The sequence below is a fragment of the Phaeoacremonium minimum genome (assembly GCF_000392275.1).
Source record: "Phaeoacremonium minimum UCRPA7 unplaced genomic scaffold PA7_03_scaffold_212, whole genome shotgun sequence".
Lineage (NCBI taxonomy): Eukaryota > Fungi > Ascomycota > Sordariomycetes > Togniniales > Togniniaceae > Phaeoacremonium > Phaeoacremonium minimum.
In genome coordinates this window covers 211,119-226,520 of record NW_006921118.1, presented here as the reverse complement: position 1 = coordinate 226,520, position 15,402 = coordinate 211,119, and the positions used below count along the sequence as shown (strand labels likewise).

The window sequence follows — 15,402 nt, the reverse complement described above, 5'->3', positions numbered from 1 at the left end:
AGCTCCCTCATTCTCTGAACAGCAAAGCGGAGAACAACCAACCCCCCGCTCGCCTGGTTTTCCGCCTATGCGGAATGACGTGAGAGAGAGCCTTCCCTCGGCGGGGATAGCCTCGCCACAACTGACTGCCAACCAACGGCTCTCGGTATCTGAACAAGTTCAAACGCCTCTCTGGCGGTGTTGGTTCACTTGCTTGACAAGTGTCATACCATGCATGTGTCAATCCCGCAACTACAAGGCAGCGAGAATGCGCCCCTATGCAGCGCGGCTGTGTGCTCGATATCTCTCTCACCAACGATTCATCCTTAGTCCTCGAGGTTGGCGGGTGTTCCCGTCGAGTCCGCATGTTGGCCAGTACCAGTTTTGCCCATTACTGTCTTGATGTCGTTTGCAAGGAACATCCTCGTACGAGGCTGTGCGTGGCTTGAGAGCAGGCACCGCCATTGGTACGGAGTCAGGTGCACACAGATCGTGAGATCTGAAAAAGCAACTCGGAGCGACTGCCTGTGCCATGCTGGATTTATGCATGAGCGTTTGACAAGGTCATTTTTAAAGCTAATGGATTAATCAGGAGAGACTACTCTTTGGTACGAGCAGTGGCTGTGTGCCTATTTGAACTCTTCAACCCCTATTGGGGTCTTGAACCAAGCACTTACATGCCGTGCAGACCTAACTTTGCCTACAGCTTTACCGTAGTCGAGACGCCAATATGTAAATCGTAGATGGCGCCTTATTTCAGAAAATTTGGCGTGGCCTATGAAACCACCGAGAGCTGTAGTGAGATTGGTAGCTTGAGCTGAACCCGTTGTAGACGGTCATCCTAGTCTCACCTCACGTAGTCCGCAGCAAGTGCAAGTATGTCCCTAGTGTATCAACTTGCATCGGTAATTAATAATAATTTGCGGTCACCAATTTATACATTCTGGTGATGAACATGGGAAGTGTTCCTCACGACCGTTATGGCAGGCCTCAAAAGAAAAGCAGCATCGTGATATAGAATATTGTTGCATTGTGTGCTAAGGGAGTATGCCCCTTGACGTGAATGAGGGTATACGAAGCCAAAAATGCAACTTCAAAGCCAGTACTTCAAGCACATCGCTCTTCAGTCCAGCCAAGCCCCTTTCGGAGCTTAGCCGCACTTCAAAGCAAAAGAATGAAGCCAGTTCCTCGTTTCTCTCAAATCATCCATCCCTCGTCTACTCATCGAAAGTCCACCAGCCCAACGCTCGCCAGATAAACCCCCAAGTCAGCCCCCTTTCCGTTTTCCCCTGAATTTTGAACACCCCGAGACCATCTAAACCTGCTGGTGCTGCTCCCGCCCCTCGGCAGCCACGAGGCCCTGCTTGCGCGCCATGTTGAGCGCCTTGAGCTTGGCGGTGCCGATGCCCGCGACGCCGTCCTCCTGGTTGTCGCCGAGCCAGGGCTTCCTGCTGTCGCCGAGCATGGAGCCGGCGAGGAAGTAGACGACGAGGCCGAAGATGATGAGGACGAAGGCGATGGGGTACAGGTAGTGGATGGCGTACCCGAACACGTGGATGCCGATGATGACGCCCCAGAAGTTGCCGGTCAGCAGGCTGATGTCGAAGAAGGCGGCGCTGCCCATGCGCAGGATCAGCGGCGCCAGCGTGTAGAAGATGCTCAGCGCCAGCGTGTAGCCGACCAGGTAGCCGATGACGGGGCCGTTCCAGGTCGCGTCGTCGAAGGAGGCGCGGTCGAAGATGGCGGCCTGCACGCCGTTGATGCACATGCCCCACAGCCCGAGGAAGGAGAGCACCTCGTACATGGGCCGCTTGCTGACGAACCACTCCTCGAAGACGTTGCTCATGCCGTAGAAGGTCGCGCCGAGCAGGCCGAACAGGTCGCCCTTGAGCATGTCCACGCCCGGCCCGCCGTTGCTGCCCGTGATGTGGTCCGAGGCCAGCAGCAGGCCCATGCCGCCGCAGCACACGAGGATGCCGGCGATCTGGAACAGCTTGTAGCGCACGCGCAGCAGGAAAAAGGAGATGATGACGACGCAGACGATGGACCAGAAGTTGAGCAGCTGTGCGCTGAGCAAGTTCGTGTAGCGGTACGCCAGCACGGTGAAGTAGTTGCCCTCGACATCCAGGAAGGACAGGATGAAGTACTTCCAGCCGTCACGCAGGATGATCGAGCCATACTTGCGCGGGCCGTGGTGGTACAGCGTCAGCGGGATGTAGATCAGACTCAGCAACACGTAGTTGAAGAAGGTCTGGAAGGCAGGCACGTTGGTGCCCCAGTTGGCCATAAACGTGGTGAAGGTGTTGGTAGCCGTGATACACAGCGCCAGCACCTGGCCGATGGCGAGGATGAGCCAGAAGTCGACAGTTGTGAGGTACGAGTACCAGTGCACCTTCTGCGCCTCAATGGCCTGGAGACCATGCGCGACGGCCTCATTCTCGCTGGGGCCGTTGACCTGTTCGGGGGTAGCAGGCCCCTCGTACTGGTCGTGGGCCTTGGAGAGGGCCGGTTCCTGAGCTGTGGTGGCAGTCATGCTGAGAAGCTCGTATCCTGCTGATTCAGCGTGTCTGGAGCTATGTAGCAGTTGGTCTCGGAGTGTCCTTGCGGTGTTTATGGCACTTTGCATAAACTACCAGGTTGTAGTCCTTGGTGATGCTTCTCTCTATCAAGCACGGTTCTCAACCAAGGTCTATTTTGTGTGAGATTTTACCTCTCTTCACTATGAGGTTATATTTGTGTGTGGATATAAGTTAGGCAAGATGGCAATTGAAGAGCTCTTGTCTAAGTCTTTCTATCGTCCCCTTCAGCAAGCGCAAAGACTTAAAGTCGCCTGCTGTCTGTCTTATTGACGTTTGGGCCGGCACATGGATCGGTGTGCCGTGAACTGGAAGGTCGAGGGAGCCGAGGACAGGCTGAAGCACATAGGCGATGTTGTGTAAGTGATGCTGTATGAGAGAGAATCTCCTCAGATGATACTGAGGGAGTAATTGAGTGAGGCGTCACGATGTGCCTGATTGGGATATCGTGAGGGCGAGAGAAGAGGTCTGTTTCGAAAAAGCGAAACGAAGCTGTTGAGACCTTTATGAAGAGCTCTTCTGCAAAGAACTTTTTTTTTTCTCTTAGCCGCTCGCAGGAAAGTTAAAGTTGACTCGCCACCAAGCTGGAGGGTCGCCCGTAGCCCAGCCGGTGGTCGGTGGGCGGTCCCCACTGGCTGAACTTCCCACACGTACCCCAACGCTACAGAGCGAGAGAACCCTAGAGCGCCCTGAGAGCCTTCCGGCCAACGACCCTTGCACGCCATGCTAGCGGAGTCGGCTAGCGGGCTTCTAGAGCTGCGGGTAACGCGGTCGTCGCCGTTTAGCGCCGTGATAGACCCGGTCCAGATGCTCTGTCCCACGCATGATGGATTTTTCGCATCTTGCGGATGGAGCTTTCTTGATGTTCTGCAGATTCGCTTCGCGCAAGTCTGCCGTATGCGCTGCAGCCGTATCTAGTCTGGGATCTATTGTAGTATTCCCCCAGTCAGTGGGATGGGATGGGATGGGATGCCCGGTTCTTCGGTGCCGTCCTGCAGAGCGGAACGGCGAACCGGCAGCGGAAGCACGCCCGTTACAGTTACACGGAGCCGCATCGCAAGACTGCCTGCCTCCTTGGGCACCGCTTAACCCTCTCTAGAAATGACTTGATGTATTCGCTAGTTAGTTCTTTGGAAACATGCCTTTCCATTATCAAGCCGGCGATGAGCAGCTGACTCTAAGCTGTCAGTCGGTTTTTACGAGATACCACTGATAGGACTGTCTATGGCGTGGGGGCAGCACACCCGTCACACCTCACCTACTTTGCAGCAAAAAGCAATTACAATACAGCCCAGCATATACTGTGACTTGTTACACGAATGAATTTGAGCTGACAAGACGTCTAGCGCCAGACTAGCAGTGATGAATGAATCACCTTGCATCAAATGGTAGACTATCACCTTCGATTGCTTCTCCAGCTGTTTGAAAATCAGTGAAACCGCACCTTGACAACCATGTCCAGAAACAGTAGCACTAAGCGAGAACCGAACAGTGATATCCATGCTCATGATTATATTATCTCCTTCATAGTCTTTATCCAAATCAGATCGCGCTGCGTGTATATATTCGTGTCTAGGTAGTCGCCATGTTGCGCCAATCCTGGTGTACCCATATCTATATTGTATCATCCCTCTTATCTATCCGTAGATCTCTAGTGCCCATATATATATATGTTCCCCGTGCAACATGAATGGGTAGTGTCAACCCACAGAATGTGAACGATAAGAGTGCCGTACCTGCCTGTCCTCCCATAACCTCGTGTAGTCATCCCCCGCCAGCATATCTATCAACTGACTGTCGTGATATCATATGAATCCCGTGCCGTACTCATCCGCAATCCCCGTCGGGCTCCTCAGCCCGTAGTTCGGCCTCCTGCTGTCGAAGTGATCACCGCGGACTGACGGGCCCCTCGCCATGCCAATGCCGTCCTCACTCCCAGGGAGACCCGCCGTGTGCGGGCGCCGATCCTCGACGGGGCTCATCAAGTGATGGCCGCCGTTGCCCACCGGCGGCGTGAACGGGCCCCGGCTCATGTCGTCTGCGTAGAGAGTTGCCGCGATGTTTATCGGCGGTGGAGGTCCTCGCTTCGGCCGGCTTGGCATTGTTGGCGAGCTCATCACGGTAGGTGATGGAAGCGGCCAGTTCGGGTCATCCCTCGCCGGGGCCGCGACGACCTGGGGCTGTGGTGCTGAGAAATCCTCTCTGCGCAGCTCATGTTGAGGAGCAGGGGCAGGAGCAGGGGCGGGAGGGTTCCAGTTCGGCTGCCGGAACTCGGGCGGCGTGTTCTTCCTCACTGGTGGATGATAGCTCTCGCTCTGGAAATCGGCAGCACGCGGTGAGTTTCTTGCGGGAGCAGGGCTCTCTGGCCGCGGGCTATTGTGCATTCGGGGATGACCCATTGGACTCTCTGGTCGTGGACCATTGTTCATGCGTGGCCGGCCCATGGGGCTCTCTGGCCGCCTTGCAGCAGGCATCTGGGGACGACCCCTAGGACTCTCAGGTCGTGCTGCAGCTGGCATCTGTGGTCGACCCATAGGGCTCTCTGGCCGTGGTCCCATATTCATCTGAGGACGGCCCATAGGGCTCTCCGGACGGGCTGGTCGGTTCATGGGAGGCCGACCCATCGGACTCTCTGGTCGTCTGGCATGGTTCATCTGGGGCGGCCGGCCCATCGGGCTTTCGGGGCGCGGTCCTGGGTTCATCCGCGGGCGACCCATCGGACTTTCCGGGCGTTTTCCAGCAGGCCTCTGCGGTCGCCCCATAGGACTCTCAGGCCGGGGGCCGGGATTCATCCTTGGTCGGCCCATGGGGCTTTCCGCTCGCGGTCCAGGGTTGATTTGGGGAGGGCGGCCCATCGGACTCTGGGGTCGAGGCTCCCTTCCCATTGGGGCACGGCCCATGGGGCTTTGTGTCCGCTGAGGTCCGTTAATCGGGGGCCGTCCCATTGGGCTCTCCGGGCGCGCTTGACGAGCCATGGGCGGTGGACCCATGGGACTCTCCGATCGGCCATGGATGGGAACGCCGTACTCCTCCGGCGCCGGTCGCGGGGGACGACCAGTCGGGCCCCGTCCCATCGGGCTTTCCGCGCGACGGAACGAGGCACCATACTCGTCAGGATTCGGCCGCCGCGGTGCGTTCGGGCCGCGCACAGGCGGCGCTCTACCCATCGGGCTCTGCGTCCTCTGCGGCTGGACAAACTGAGGAGACGGCTTGCGCTGCTCCTGCAACGGCGGCGGTGCTAGGGGTGGCAGCATGGGTTCGCCGAGCGTCCTGTCGTCGATCCCCTCGCTGTAGTGGCTGCTGCCGGAACTCCCCTTGCGGCCCTCCTGCGCTTTCACGAGGGACTTCTCAAACTCGTCGATCTCCATCTCTAAGCTCTTCCGCTTGGCTCCGCTGATTGTCAGGGTGTCACGCTTCGCTCTGACGTTCTGAATGATTGGCCTGCTTGCCTTCTCCTCGCTGAATCTTGTGCCTTGGGACAATGGAGGCGACGGCAGTCCATGAGGCCCAGCATGATGCTTCGGGCCTCGTGGCTCGCGCTCCCTAGGATCTCTCGGCCGTGAGCCAGGTCCGCGGGGACCAGGGGCTCCGCCATTTGGTCTATCTCTTCCTCTGCTCGGCGGTCTCTCGTCATTGGCAGCGGGCCCTTGGAAGCGAGGCGCAGGACCAGGCCCGATGATGATAGGGCCCGGTTCTCTCTTCATCGAAGCCGGAGGAGACGGTATCGACATGGGCGGGGATGTCGGCGGCGATGCGGCCTCAGCATGCCTCCTCGCCTGCGCCTCCAGCTCAGCTTGGGCTTTCGCCCTAGCTTCCATCTCAGCCTTTGCCCTGGCGCGCTCCTGATCCAGGGCTACCCTGGCTGATATCTCCTCGGCCACCTTCTCCGGGCTGTCTCCGAACAGCGACGACGTCTCCGCCTTCTCACTAACACCAAACTCGAACTGTCCCAGCGGCGACTTTGGGGTCTGGGGCATGGCGGGCGTCGTGGGGCGCGAGAAGTGCACGTCGAGCGGGTTGACCCACGCCTTGTTGCGCGTCGAATTGGGCGTCCCCGGGCGGGAGCCGGAGCCGTACGACGGCATCGGCAGCGGGGGCGCGGCGAGGCTGGTGGAGGAGGCATTGTTGAAGCGCATGCGCAGGTTGGCGTCGGACGCGAACGGCTTCAGGCTGCCGAGGCTGCCCTTGCGCCCGCGGTCCAGGTTCGACAGGTCGTACATGCTGGACGCGGCGAAGTTGTGCGTCTGCATGGCGTACGGCGACGTGCCCCTCGTGGAGTGCGACGTGCCGGGCCGCGAGACGGAGCGGATGCTGCCGTTGACGACGCCCTTGCGGTGGATGTCCCGCCCGAAGAACTGGCCCTCGCCCAGCGCGTTCTGGTCGATCTTCTTCCATTCCTGCGGCGCCTTCTTGCCCTCGGGCTCCTTCCTGTGTGGTGTGTCAGCAGATTGCTTAAGTGGTTGCGAGCGTATTGAGCAGGATTGAAGCTCACTTCTTCTTGTCGGCCCCGAATTTGAGACCGAAAAAGGAAACCATTGTTGATATCGTGAATTAAAGGACCAAAACTGCACAATTGAGTTGTCAGGCGTCTTCAATGGCTGGAGAATGGAAGTCGCTTCTCGGGTTCGAACAGTAGATTACTCAATCAATTAATGAAATGATGAACTGAAGAGTCTGAATCTTCGCGTCAAACTCGTCGAAAGAAGACTTCCGGGTCCGAAGGTCAGGCTCGAACTCCAGACCACGACGCTTTGTGTAAAAATGCCCGTCGAAGGGGAAAGGAATGACTGGTGAAGCGAATGTCGGTCGGTACTGCCGTCTTTCTCGACTCGATCTGCTAGCAGTCCATATCGCCCTGTCCGGTGGAAGCCTCGAAAGAAATAACCCCAATTAAGTCTATTCAGACTCCTCCTAGAAAAGAAGCACCAAGCGGCGAGGGTGAAGAGAAGAATGCGACAAACAAGCGAGTGTTGACTTTTGGCTTGTGCCGTACGGTTCGCTGGAATTTCGAGGGTCGATGACACGCCGGCTCGTGGGCTTCTGGGCTTGTGGCTTCAGGGGCAATGAGTGAAGTAAGCTTGTGCGCGAACAACGCGGGGCGTTTCCTTGTCCAGTTTAACGTCGCCAAGCAGATCTCCCGTGTACGGCAAGGCGGTAAGGTAAGGATGTAAGCTTTCTCCACTGAGATGGGACGTCGCGTTGCCGGATTCCGGTGCTGTCTGTTTGTTCTATAAAGGACTGGACGTGTCTAGAGAAGAGACACACAAGGAGCAAGCGAAGGGCTACTAAGCGAGGCGGCGAGAGAGAAGACGTCGAAAAGCAAGCAGGATTCAGGTAAGGGCTTAGGATGGACGATCGCGAGACCTTTGTATTAATACGAGCTGAGCAGCGACCGGACAAGGCTGCTAGTGCAGGGACGGTGAGGACGCACTAAGGCAGGTCGATACGCGCCGCGGTCAACGAAACAAGGCCCCGTATAGAATTAACTTATCAACTGCAGTTAAAATGGGCTGCATTTGCATTTGCATTTGCATTACACTGCAGTAAGGTATCTGATATCTGAGGGTACTAAGTAACGCCGTCTTCCGGGCACCCATGCTTGCCCATGCTTGCCCACGCTTCCTCCTCACTTCCATGTTCGTGCCTTTTACTGCATAGTAGGTACGGGGGCATCTTCGAGCCTGGTTGGCACTTGTGAACGAGTCCGTCGCCTGTTCCTGCGTCTACCATGCAGTAGGCATGCACGCGGTATGGGGGGCGTCCCGCATGCATGCATGTGCCAAGAGCCGATAGCTGGGCTCACTAAGTATAAGCGTTCAGGGGTTGCTGCTGCAGCCCGTGGACATGGTGGGAGAAGACGCTCCTTTTTTTTCCTTTGTAAGATTTCAATGGGCATTCACGCCGATTACCCATGCAAATGCACTTCCATCGCTCAACGCAGGGGTTCCACGATAAGACGGGTCCTCCTAATCTAAGAGTAGCACGGCCAAAAGCGGGCAGGCCATGCGCATCACTGGCTTCCATGGTCGGGGGGGTCCCCCTGCCCGTCTATTAGAGTACACGGAGACTTTAATGACGTCCTGCTAACTTATTGTAGAAGGATCGTGAACTGCAGAAAATGTAACTGGGGGCCCCTTTTTGCGTAGGAAAAGACCGGTGTACTGTCGATCTACAGTAGACTTCAGAGATTAGATGAGGATAGACGGCTGTCGCGTGTGAAGGTGAAGAGTCAGCAAAGTCAGACGCGTCTGTCTATCTGGCCATCGAGATGCCACTGGCATTCCCCACGTCTCCGCCTCACAACAAAGACAAAGACTCACCAGCCCGCCGGGACCCTGAAGACAGTTCAATGCGCATGATGCCAGAAAGAGCAAGCTGATGCTCTAACGTTAATTAGTATTCTTCTTTCTAGACGCTCAAGAGGCGCTCTCTAGTCTCCCGACAAGATTTGAGGCTGAAGGGGAGAATCGATAGTCCTGGGCACAGTCCATGCTCTCTTTAATTTACAGTAATCTCCCGATTTGGAGAGTCGGTGTCGGCAGCTGCCGCCGGGCTGCAACTCTACCCAGAACTTACATTGCCATTCCGCTACGTTAAGCTTATTGACGCGCCGCAGAGGATGCAGAGACAGATCTGTCGTTCTTGTGTGAAACTCGTAGATATCACGACAGATGTAAGTTTTCCTCCATGTGTCCATTCCTCCAATTCCCCCTTTTGTTCCTTTTGCCGGCTTTCCCATCTGGCCGCGGATGGGCTTTTCTCTTAGACTAGACGAAACACTAGACTAGACGGTGCAGCCGCTCCGTTTCTCCCACTACTGCGCACCTTGGGGCCGGCTCCCACAGTAGGGACGTGAACGGGCGCCATCCTCAATCCACCACCCTATCGTCACCGTCCACTCAGGGGCAACGCAGATAATACGACAGGACTAACAAAGCAGACGACGACGCCACGCCTGCACCATAGAGAGGACATTTGGGAAAAGCTTTTGAGGCGGCGGCTCGGCAAGCCAAGGCTTCTTCTGCCAACGAGCGAACGGCGGCGGCGCTCGGCGCTCGGGGCTTGTGCCTTTCGTTTCTTCAGCAAACTTAGGTAAAGCGTCAGTCATTCTGTGCAATTATTCGTCTCAATGGCCTCAACGCCCGGTGAGTTCTGGCCAGAGCCATCAGCCAGCCCCCGCGCTGCCCGTTCCTCCACGCGGCTCGTTTTACAATATATCGATTCTGGCTCGTCAAATCTGGCAGATTTCCGATAGTGTGGCTCGTGTGGGTGGCTTCTTCGAAGCAGCTGGTTTGCTCAAACAGGAACTTGCCTATTTGGCGCCGACCCGGTCGGTCATGGCTTCCGCGAGTGAAGGAAGCGCCTTCGCTTCTGGCCCGGACGTGGCCCCTGCCTAATATAGGTAGTGGTCCTTTGCGGCCGTTGCAGGGCGGATCTCTGTTCATTACATTACATTACATGGTTTGTGTAAGCTCCCGAATCGATGCGCTGCTTGGGTGGAAATTGATGGTACAGCTTTCTCTTTATTGCCGTGAGCGGGATGATCTATATCTCTCTGTAGCTTCTATGCTGAGAAATGATGCCGCCTAGTGAAAAATGTCTCTCTAGAAAATCTCTAAATGCTTCCCTCAAACGCCATCTCGTCTTGTAGTTATAGTCCGACATTCGATCCCTCATAACGCCGAAGCCATGCCAACAGGGGTATTCTATCATAACAAATATTAGGGTGGTAGCAGTCACCGTCTAGTGATCGTACATCCAGGACGCCTTTAGCGTCTAACAGGGCCCGTAGCAGCTTCCACGAGCTCCTCTAGTGTAACAAAACGACAAGTATGGAAACATATGTAAGCGGCGGGATGCACCGGCCCAAAACCAGAATCCATCCATGACAACCCGGCCCCCCGGGTCAGGGGAGCGGGATTGGCAGGCAAGGGAGGTATATCTTCGGGCATGCATTAGGCGGACTGTTGCTGTCGGCCCGCGGGCTGCGGCGGCAGCTTGAAAGCAAAGACAATACCGGTGGAGACGATGAACAGGAGCGAGGCGACCATGAACGGCAGCCCGATCCACGCGCCGCCGAGGTTGACGCCCGTCCGGAGCGCCTGCGACAGCACGGGGCTGATGACCATCAGCCCGACCGTGTCGATGAAACCGATGAGCGTGTTCACAGTGGCGACGTGGTGCGGCTCCACGAGGGAGTTGAGCAGACTGCGCAGAAGTGAGGCGTATCCAGATCCGGCAGACATGAAAATGAGGCCTGTCATAGAGCAATTAGAACACGCTACTGGGAGTATTGATCCATGACAGATTAACTCACCAATCGCCATTAGGAAAGGGCTCGCCGCAAAGGCGATGAACAGGGCCCCGATGACGAGTAGGACTCCAGACCAGCGACTAAGCCACAGGTCCTTGGACATGGGCGACATCTTCAGAACCTTCAGGCAAAAGAGGCTGACAGCCGGTAAGATCGCGATCATGAGTATCAAGAAACTGGCGCTCTTGATGGTCACAAGGTATGCAGCCCGGCTCCAGGTCCAGTTGTAACGCTTCGTAGCGTACTGAAGGAGGAGTTCCTGTACGAACTTTCCGAGAATCATGAATACAAGGGGGAAGATGAGGAGCACGACTCGCTTGTTTCCCCAAATGAACTTCGTAATGTCATCGGCTTGCTCACGCATCAATTCGACAGCCTTCTGCCACTTCGTCTTCTTGGCATGCTCGCCTGACCGGTCGGGAGACGTGCTAGGGGTGCGTCCCGACTTAGCGTCATGCCATTGCCGGATGACCAGCGTCTCCGGCAGGAACAGGATGAGTATCAGGCTGAAAGCAAAGCAGGCAATGCCCACGATGAGCGGGTACCAAGCATTAAATGACAGAAGAAAGCCCGAGAGTGGCGTTGCCAGAAGCTCTCCGATCAGGAATATGGATGCGAAGCGGAACAGCCAAGATGCCCTATCCCGCTGATTAGCTTGCTCTGTTCACTAAAACGAAGATACGCGAAGAGGGCGGTGACTTACAGCTCATCGGGATGGCTGACATCTGCAAGATATGTGTACAGCATGGATACACCCACGGCGGATGAGCCTCCCACGACCATCCAAAGCGGCCCAAGCAGGACGACCCATACAGGCCAACCAAAAAGGAAAACGACTTCATACCAGAGGAACATGAGGAATGTCCCCAGGAAGGACAGAAACAGCACCGGGCGGCGACCCCATTTGTCTGCCAGCAAGCCCAAAGGCATAGCAAGGAAGATACCTGGCATGGGTTAGCAAGAACGACGTCACAAATGAACTCCGAAGTTGAACACCGAGAAGTGAACTCCGAAGTCTGAACGCCGATACTAACCTGGAATGCACTCGATAGTGGCAGACCAGCCTCTGAGCATGGCGAGTCTCCCTTGGACGTCGGGGCCCTTGCAAATTGGGTTCTCGTCGGTAAAGGTGAGCTGATCCGAGATCTCAGGGTTGAGTTCGCCGCATATTATAGCCTCCATTATGGCATTCCAGGCTGGGGTGCAGATATTGAGAGAAAAGGACAGCAGGAACATGATGATGAAGCACAAAACTAAGACACTGGTCCGGTATAGGTCTCTCGGATCCTGCTCTTGCTCGACGACATCCTCGTCCTCCGCCTGCGTGAGCAGAGGCGTGTTCTCGGATATCTCCCGGTCCGGTTCATCTGGCATGGCGGTTGCCATCTTGAAAGAGATGTTATTGTTTTTTTGGTGTCTTTTATGGGGGTCTAAACGGTTTCATGTGGAAACAACAAAATCTAGAGAAAACAAAACAAGAGAATTGAGAGATGAGAAATGAATGACGAGGTGATATGAGGAGGAATTATCTATGAAACAAGAAACGAGACTTGTACAAGAGACAGATAGATAGTATTGGGGGAGAGTGAGTCCGAAGGGAAATGGGGATTGTAGTCCTTATCAGGAAGGTTGTAAAGGGCCTGAGCTACCTGACTTAACCGGCCGAGAAGCGTCTGGCCCCCCGTAGTCCGCGAGGCCCCAAACTGTTTCAGGCGATTTGGCGTGTCATGTCACCAATTCAGCGGAATGGCATGCCATCAGCAAGCATTTGTGGGCCGCGAATCCCTCTGTACGATCGCCGCCAATAAAGCCGGTATTCCCAGCATTGCAGCATTGGTGGCATCATCGAAAGGGATGATGAGTTTGCAGGAAGCTGTCAGTGAGCCGACCTCATTGATGCTATTCGCTAGCCCTCTGACTTCAACGTAGGATCAGATAAGGCTGCGCTTGTCCAAGACAATTGAAGCAAGGATTCGCTATCAAATGTTAACCTAATAAGGTTGCTGTTTAGGTACGCGGGGCCTGGCTGACTGATTGACAGGCCAACACTTGAGTCGTACACGTCACAATGAACACGCACCCATATTGCGCAACGTATTCAAAAGGCGACACTCGCGTCTGTCCTCTATCAGTAGCGTGGAAGGCTGACGTAGTCCTTTGCGTTGCTAAACATGAATGAGAAGCGGGCGTGTTGAATAGGTAGTATACCCAGGTGTAGATAGATGATGTGTTACATAATTGCGACGTCCGACGGCGTTTGACAGACGATGAAATTTAAGCTTGAAACGGTCGCGAACTCTCTTCAGATGCACTCGCGCGCACGCTGTGGCTTGGAGATGCGATGGTGAGTGAAGTGGAACTGCCAACCCGGCCGAGGGGTAAATTGACCCCACCACCAAGTTGCTCCTGCCCCAGTGGCCCTCCGCTGGGTTGACGTCAACCCACATCAAGGAGAGCTGCATCAAAGCTCCAGATACCTTATCTCGGCTTTGCAATCAGACGGAGTATTGCCAACATGTCTGCTGGCGACGCAAAGGTAACAGCCATTGGGCCTCTTGTAAGCAACTTCATATCCCATTCACATCAGACCCATTTCACTCACAATGTTTCTAGCCAGAGGCTGAAAGGAGGTGGACGAAGCTGGTCAAGTAGGATTGCACTGAGAACCACAGCCGGCGCTCGCAACTGTAGCTCACAGAACACACGCAGGATCGAATATAAAGACCCCAATGGGACAGAGAGGACATGGGAGAGTGCCGAGAGGACTACTCGTCCAGCCAATAGCGACATTGATGGCGTCGGCATTGTGGCTATCTTAGAGAAGCCTACGGGTAGAATACATGTCCCTTACCAAACCCGCGATGGACTGCTCACATACATTCCTAGGACCTGAGATCATCCTTCAGAAGCAGTTTCGACCACCCGTTGACAAGGTCACAATCGAGGTCCCGGCAGGCCTGATCGATGCCGGAGAGACAGCAGAAGAAGCGGCTGTCCGGGAGCTTAGGGAGGAAACAGGTTATGTGGGTAAGGCGTCCGCTACATCACCTATTATGTTCAACGGTAAGCTTCAAACTCTATTTAAAGATACCAAGTTCATGTGAAATGATGCAGACCCTGGCTTCTGTAACACAAATTTAAGGATGATTCACGTCACAATCGACACGAGCCTACCCGAAAACCAGGATCTGAAGCCGGAGCTGGAGGAGAATGAATTCATTGAGGTCTTCTACGTACCTTTGGCTACTCTCTGGGACGAACTGAAGAAGCTCGAGGCAGATGGATTTGCGATCGACGCTCGGGTAGGGACGCTGGCTGAGGGTATCGAGTTGGCGAAGGCCTTCAAGTTCTGATTGTGATTTCTCACTCCAGGAGGCTCATCGGCAATTCGGCCGAAAGCTTAGGGTCGCTCCATGAAAAGAACAACAAGCTCTCATAGCTTGCCTTCCCTCCTAAGTCCCTCCCACAACGCCAGCGCCGCAAGAGTCTTACCGTCTCTCGCAGCTTCACGCCAGAGATCCTGCATGCGCACCAGCTTCAACGTGATCTTCTCGCCCTCATCCCGCAAGCCCGTCAGCTTTCCTGTCCACTCGCTAAGTTGTTCTCGCGGTACCCGTCGTTCGTGCATGTAGATTGGTATGTACTCGTCAGATCCACCGGGGGACGGATACACAGCCTGCGGCAGTCCCTCAGACTCATCGCTCTTGTCACTCGCCGTGCCCTCTGCTGCCATCTCGCTGAGACACTTCAGCTCGCTCGCCGGTATCTCCAGTCCCAGCTCCTCCTGTATCTCCTTCGCCGCAGTGCCGGCGAATTGGCCAGCGTCATCGACCATACCAGCCGGTAGTTCCACAAATGCCAGACTCCCTGCCGCAATCCGCGGCTGCACAGTGAGCAGGACGTACCGCTCGTCCGTCGTAGGCGGCGCATCGTCGGGTATCAATATGACCAACATCGCAACGGCCGGACCCCGCAAGAAGACACTCCCGGGAAGCTTCTCGCCAGCAGAGTTAGAGACATCGGAGGTGAGCTTGAGGAAGCCGAGTCGGGAGCCACCGAAAAGATCGAAGGACTGGACAGTTATTGATTTGAGTTTGTAAGGGTCGCTGTGGAAGGGGTGAGAGCTGTCTCTGGATTGAAGAGACAGAGAGTTCGTGAGGGTCTTGACCCAAGTCTAGACAGCATTAGCTCTGGGATCATAGTGTCGCGAATCGACCTCTCCATACATCGAACGGGTGAAATGACAGTAGCTGCTCCTCTTTCAGACCCTCTGGTAGAGTCACGGGAATGTTGTGTTGTTTTAGAGTGAAGCTCGACATCGTGCGATACGATGCTTGCCGTAGAGTATGCCGGCGCGGCGCGATTCGCGTGGTCGAAAATGGTATTTTGAGTCCTCGCAGGTGAGTCCGAAGCGAGGCAGTCCTCATTCCGCAATGTCTACGCAAGGAGGCTCGTCAATGGAGCTCTGTCAGGGTGGTGGGATGATTAATGCCGTTGAGACAGCTCTCGTGGTGCAGCAGTGTCGGTATGACG

The 15,402-nt window shown here is 55.4% G+C and overlaps 5 protein-coding genes across 5 annotated transcripts; 1 reads left to right on the top strand and 4 right to left on the bottom strand.

Moving 5' to 3' along the window:
* Window positions 1-1,294: 1,294 nt before the first annotated feature.
* Window positions 1,295-2,512, bottom strand: UCRPA7_2853 (putative solute carrier family 35 member f1 protein; the record flags this gene model as incomplete). Its single annotated transcript, XM_007915384.1, has 1 exon — window positions 1,295-2,512. The coding sequence occupies one exon, from the start codon at window positions 2,510-2,512 to the stop codon at window positions 1,295-1,297; it is 1,218 nt and encodes a 405-aa protein (XP_007913575.1).
* Window positions 2,513-5,343: 2,831 nt separating this feature from the next.
* UCRPA7_2852 (hypothetical protein) lies at window positions 5,344-7,091 on the bottom strand (the record flags this gene model as incomplete). Its single annotated transcript, XM_007915419.1, has 3 exons — window positions 5,344-5,470; window positions 5,583-6,983; window positions 7,048-7,091. 3 exons carry the CDS (start codon window positions 7,089-7,091, stop codon window positions 5,344-5,346), a joined length of 1,572 nt encoding a protein of 523 aa, XP_007913610.1.
* Window positions 7,092-10,510: 3,419 nt separating this feature from the next.
* UCRPA7_2851 (putative atp synthase f0 protein) lies at window positions 10,511-12,255 on the bottom strand (the record flags this gene model as incomplete). The annotated part of the gene is made up of 4 exons (XM_007915394.1): window positions 10,511-10,812; window positions 10,873-11,507; window positions 11,573-11,813; window positions 11,904-12,255. The coding sequence occupies 4 exons, from the start codon at window positions 12,253-12,255 to the stop codon at window positions 10,511-10,513; spliced, it is 1,530 nt and encodes a 509-aa protein (XP_007913585.1).
* A 1,454-nt stretch (window positions 12,256-13,709) lies between these two features.
* On the top strand, window positions 13,710-14,222 carry UCRPA7_2850 (putative adp-ribose pyrophosphatase protein; the record flags this gene model as incomplete). Its single annotated transcript, XM_007915430.1, has 2 exons — window positions 13,710-13,932; window positions 13,984-14,222. 2 exons carry the CDS (start codon window positions 13,710-13,712, stop codon window positions 14,220-14,222), a joined length of 462 nt encoding a protein of 153 aa, XP_007913621.1.
* An 80-nt stretch (window positions 14,223-14,302) lies between these two features.
* On the bottom strand, window positions 14,303-15,188 carry UCRPA7_2849 (putative nudix domain-containing protein; the record flags this gene model as incomplete). Its single annotated transcript, XM_007915423.1, has 2 exons — window positions 14,303-15,043; window positions 15,096-15,188. 2 exons carry the CDS (start codon window positions 15,186-15,188, stop codon window positions 14,303-14,305), a joined length of 834 nt encoding a protein of 277 aa, XP_007913614.1.
* Between the last annotated feature and the right edge of the window lie 214 nt (window positions 15,189-15,402).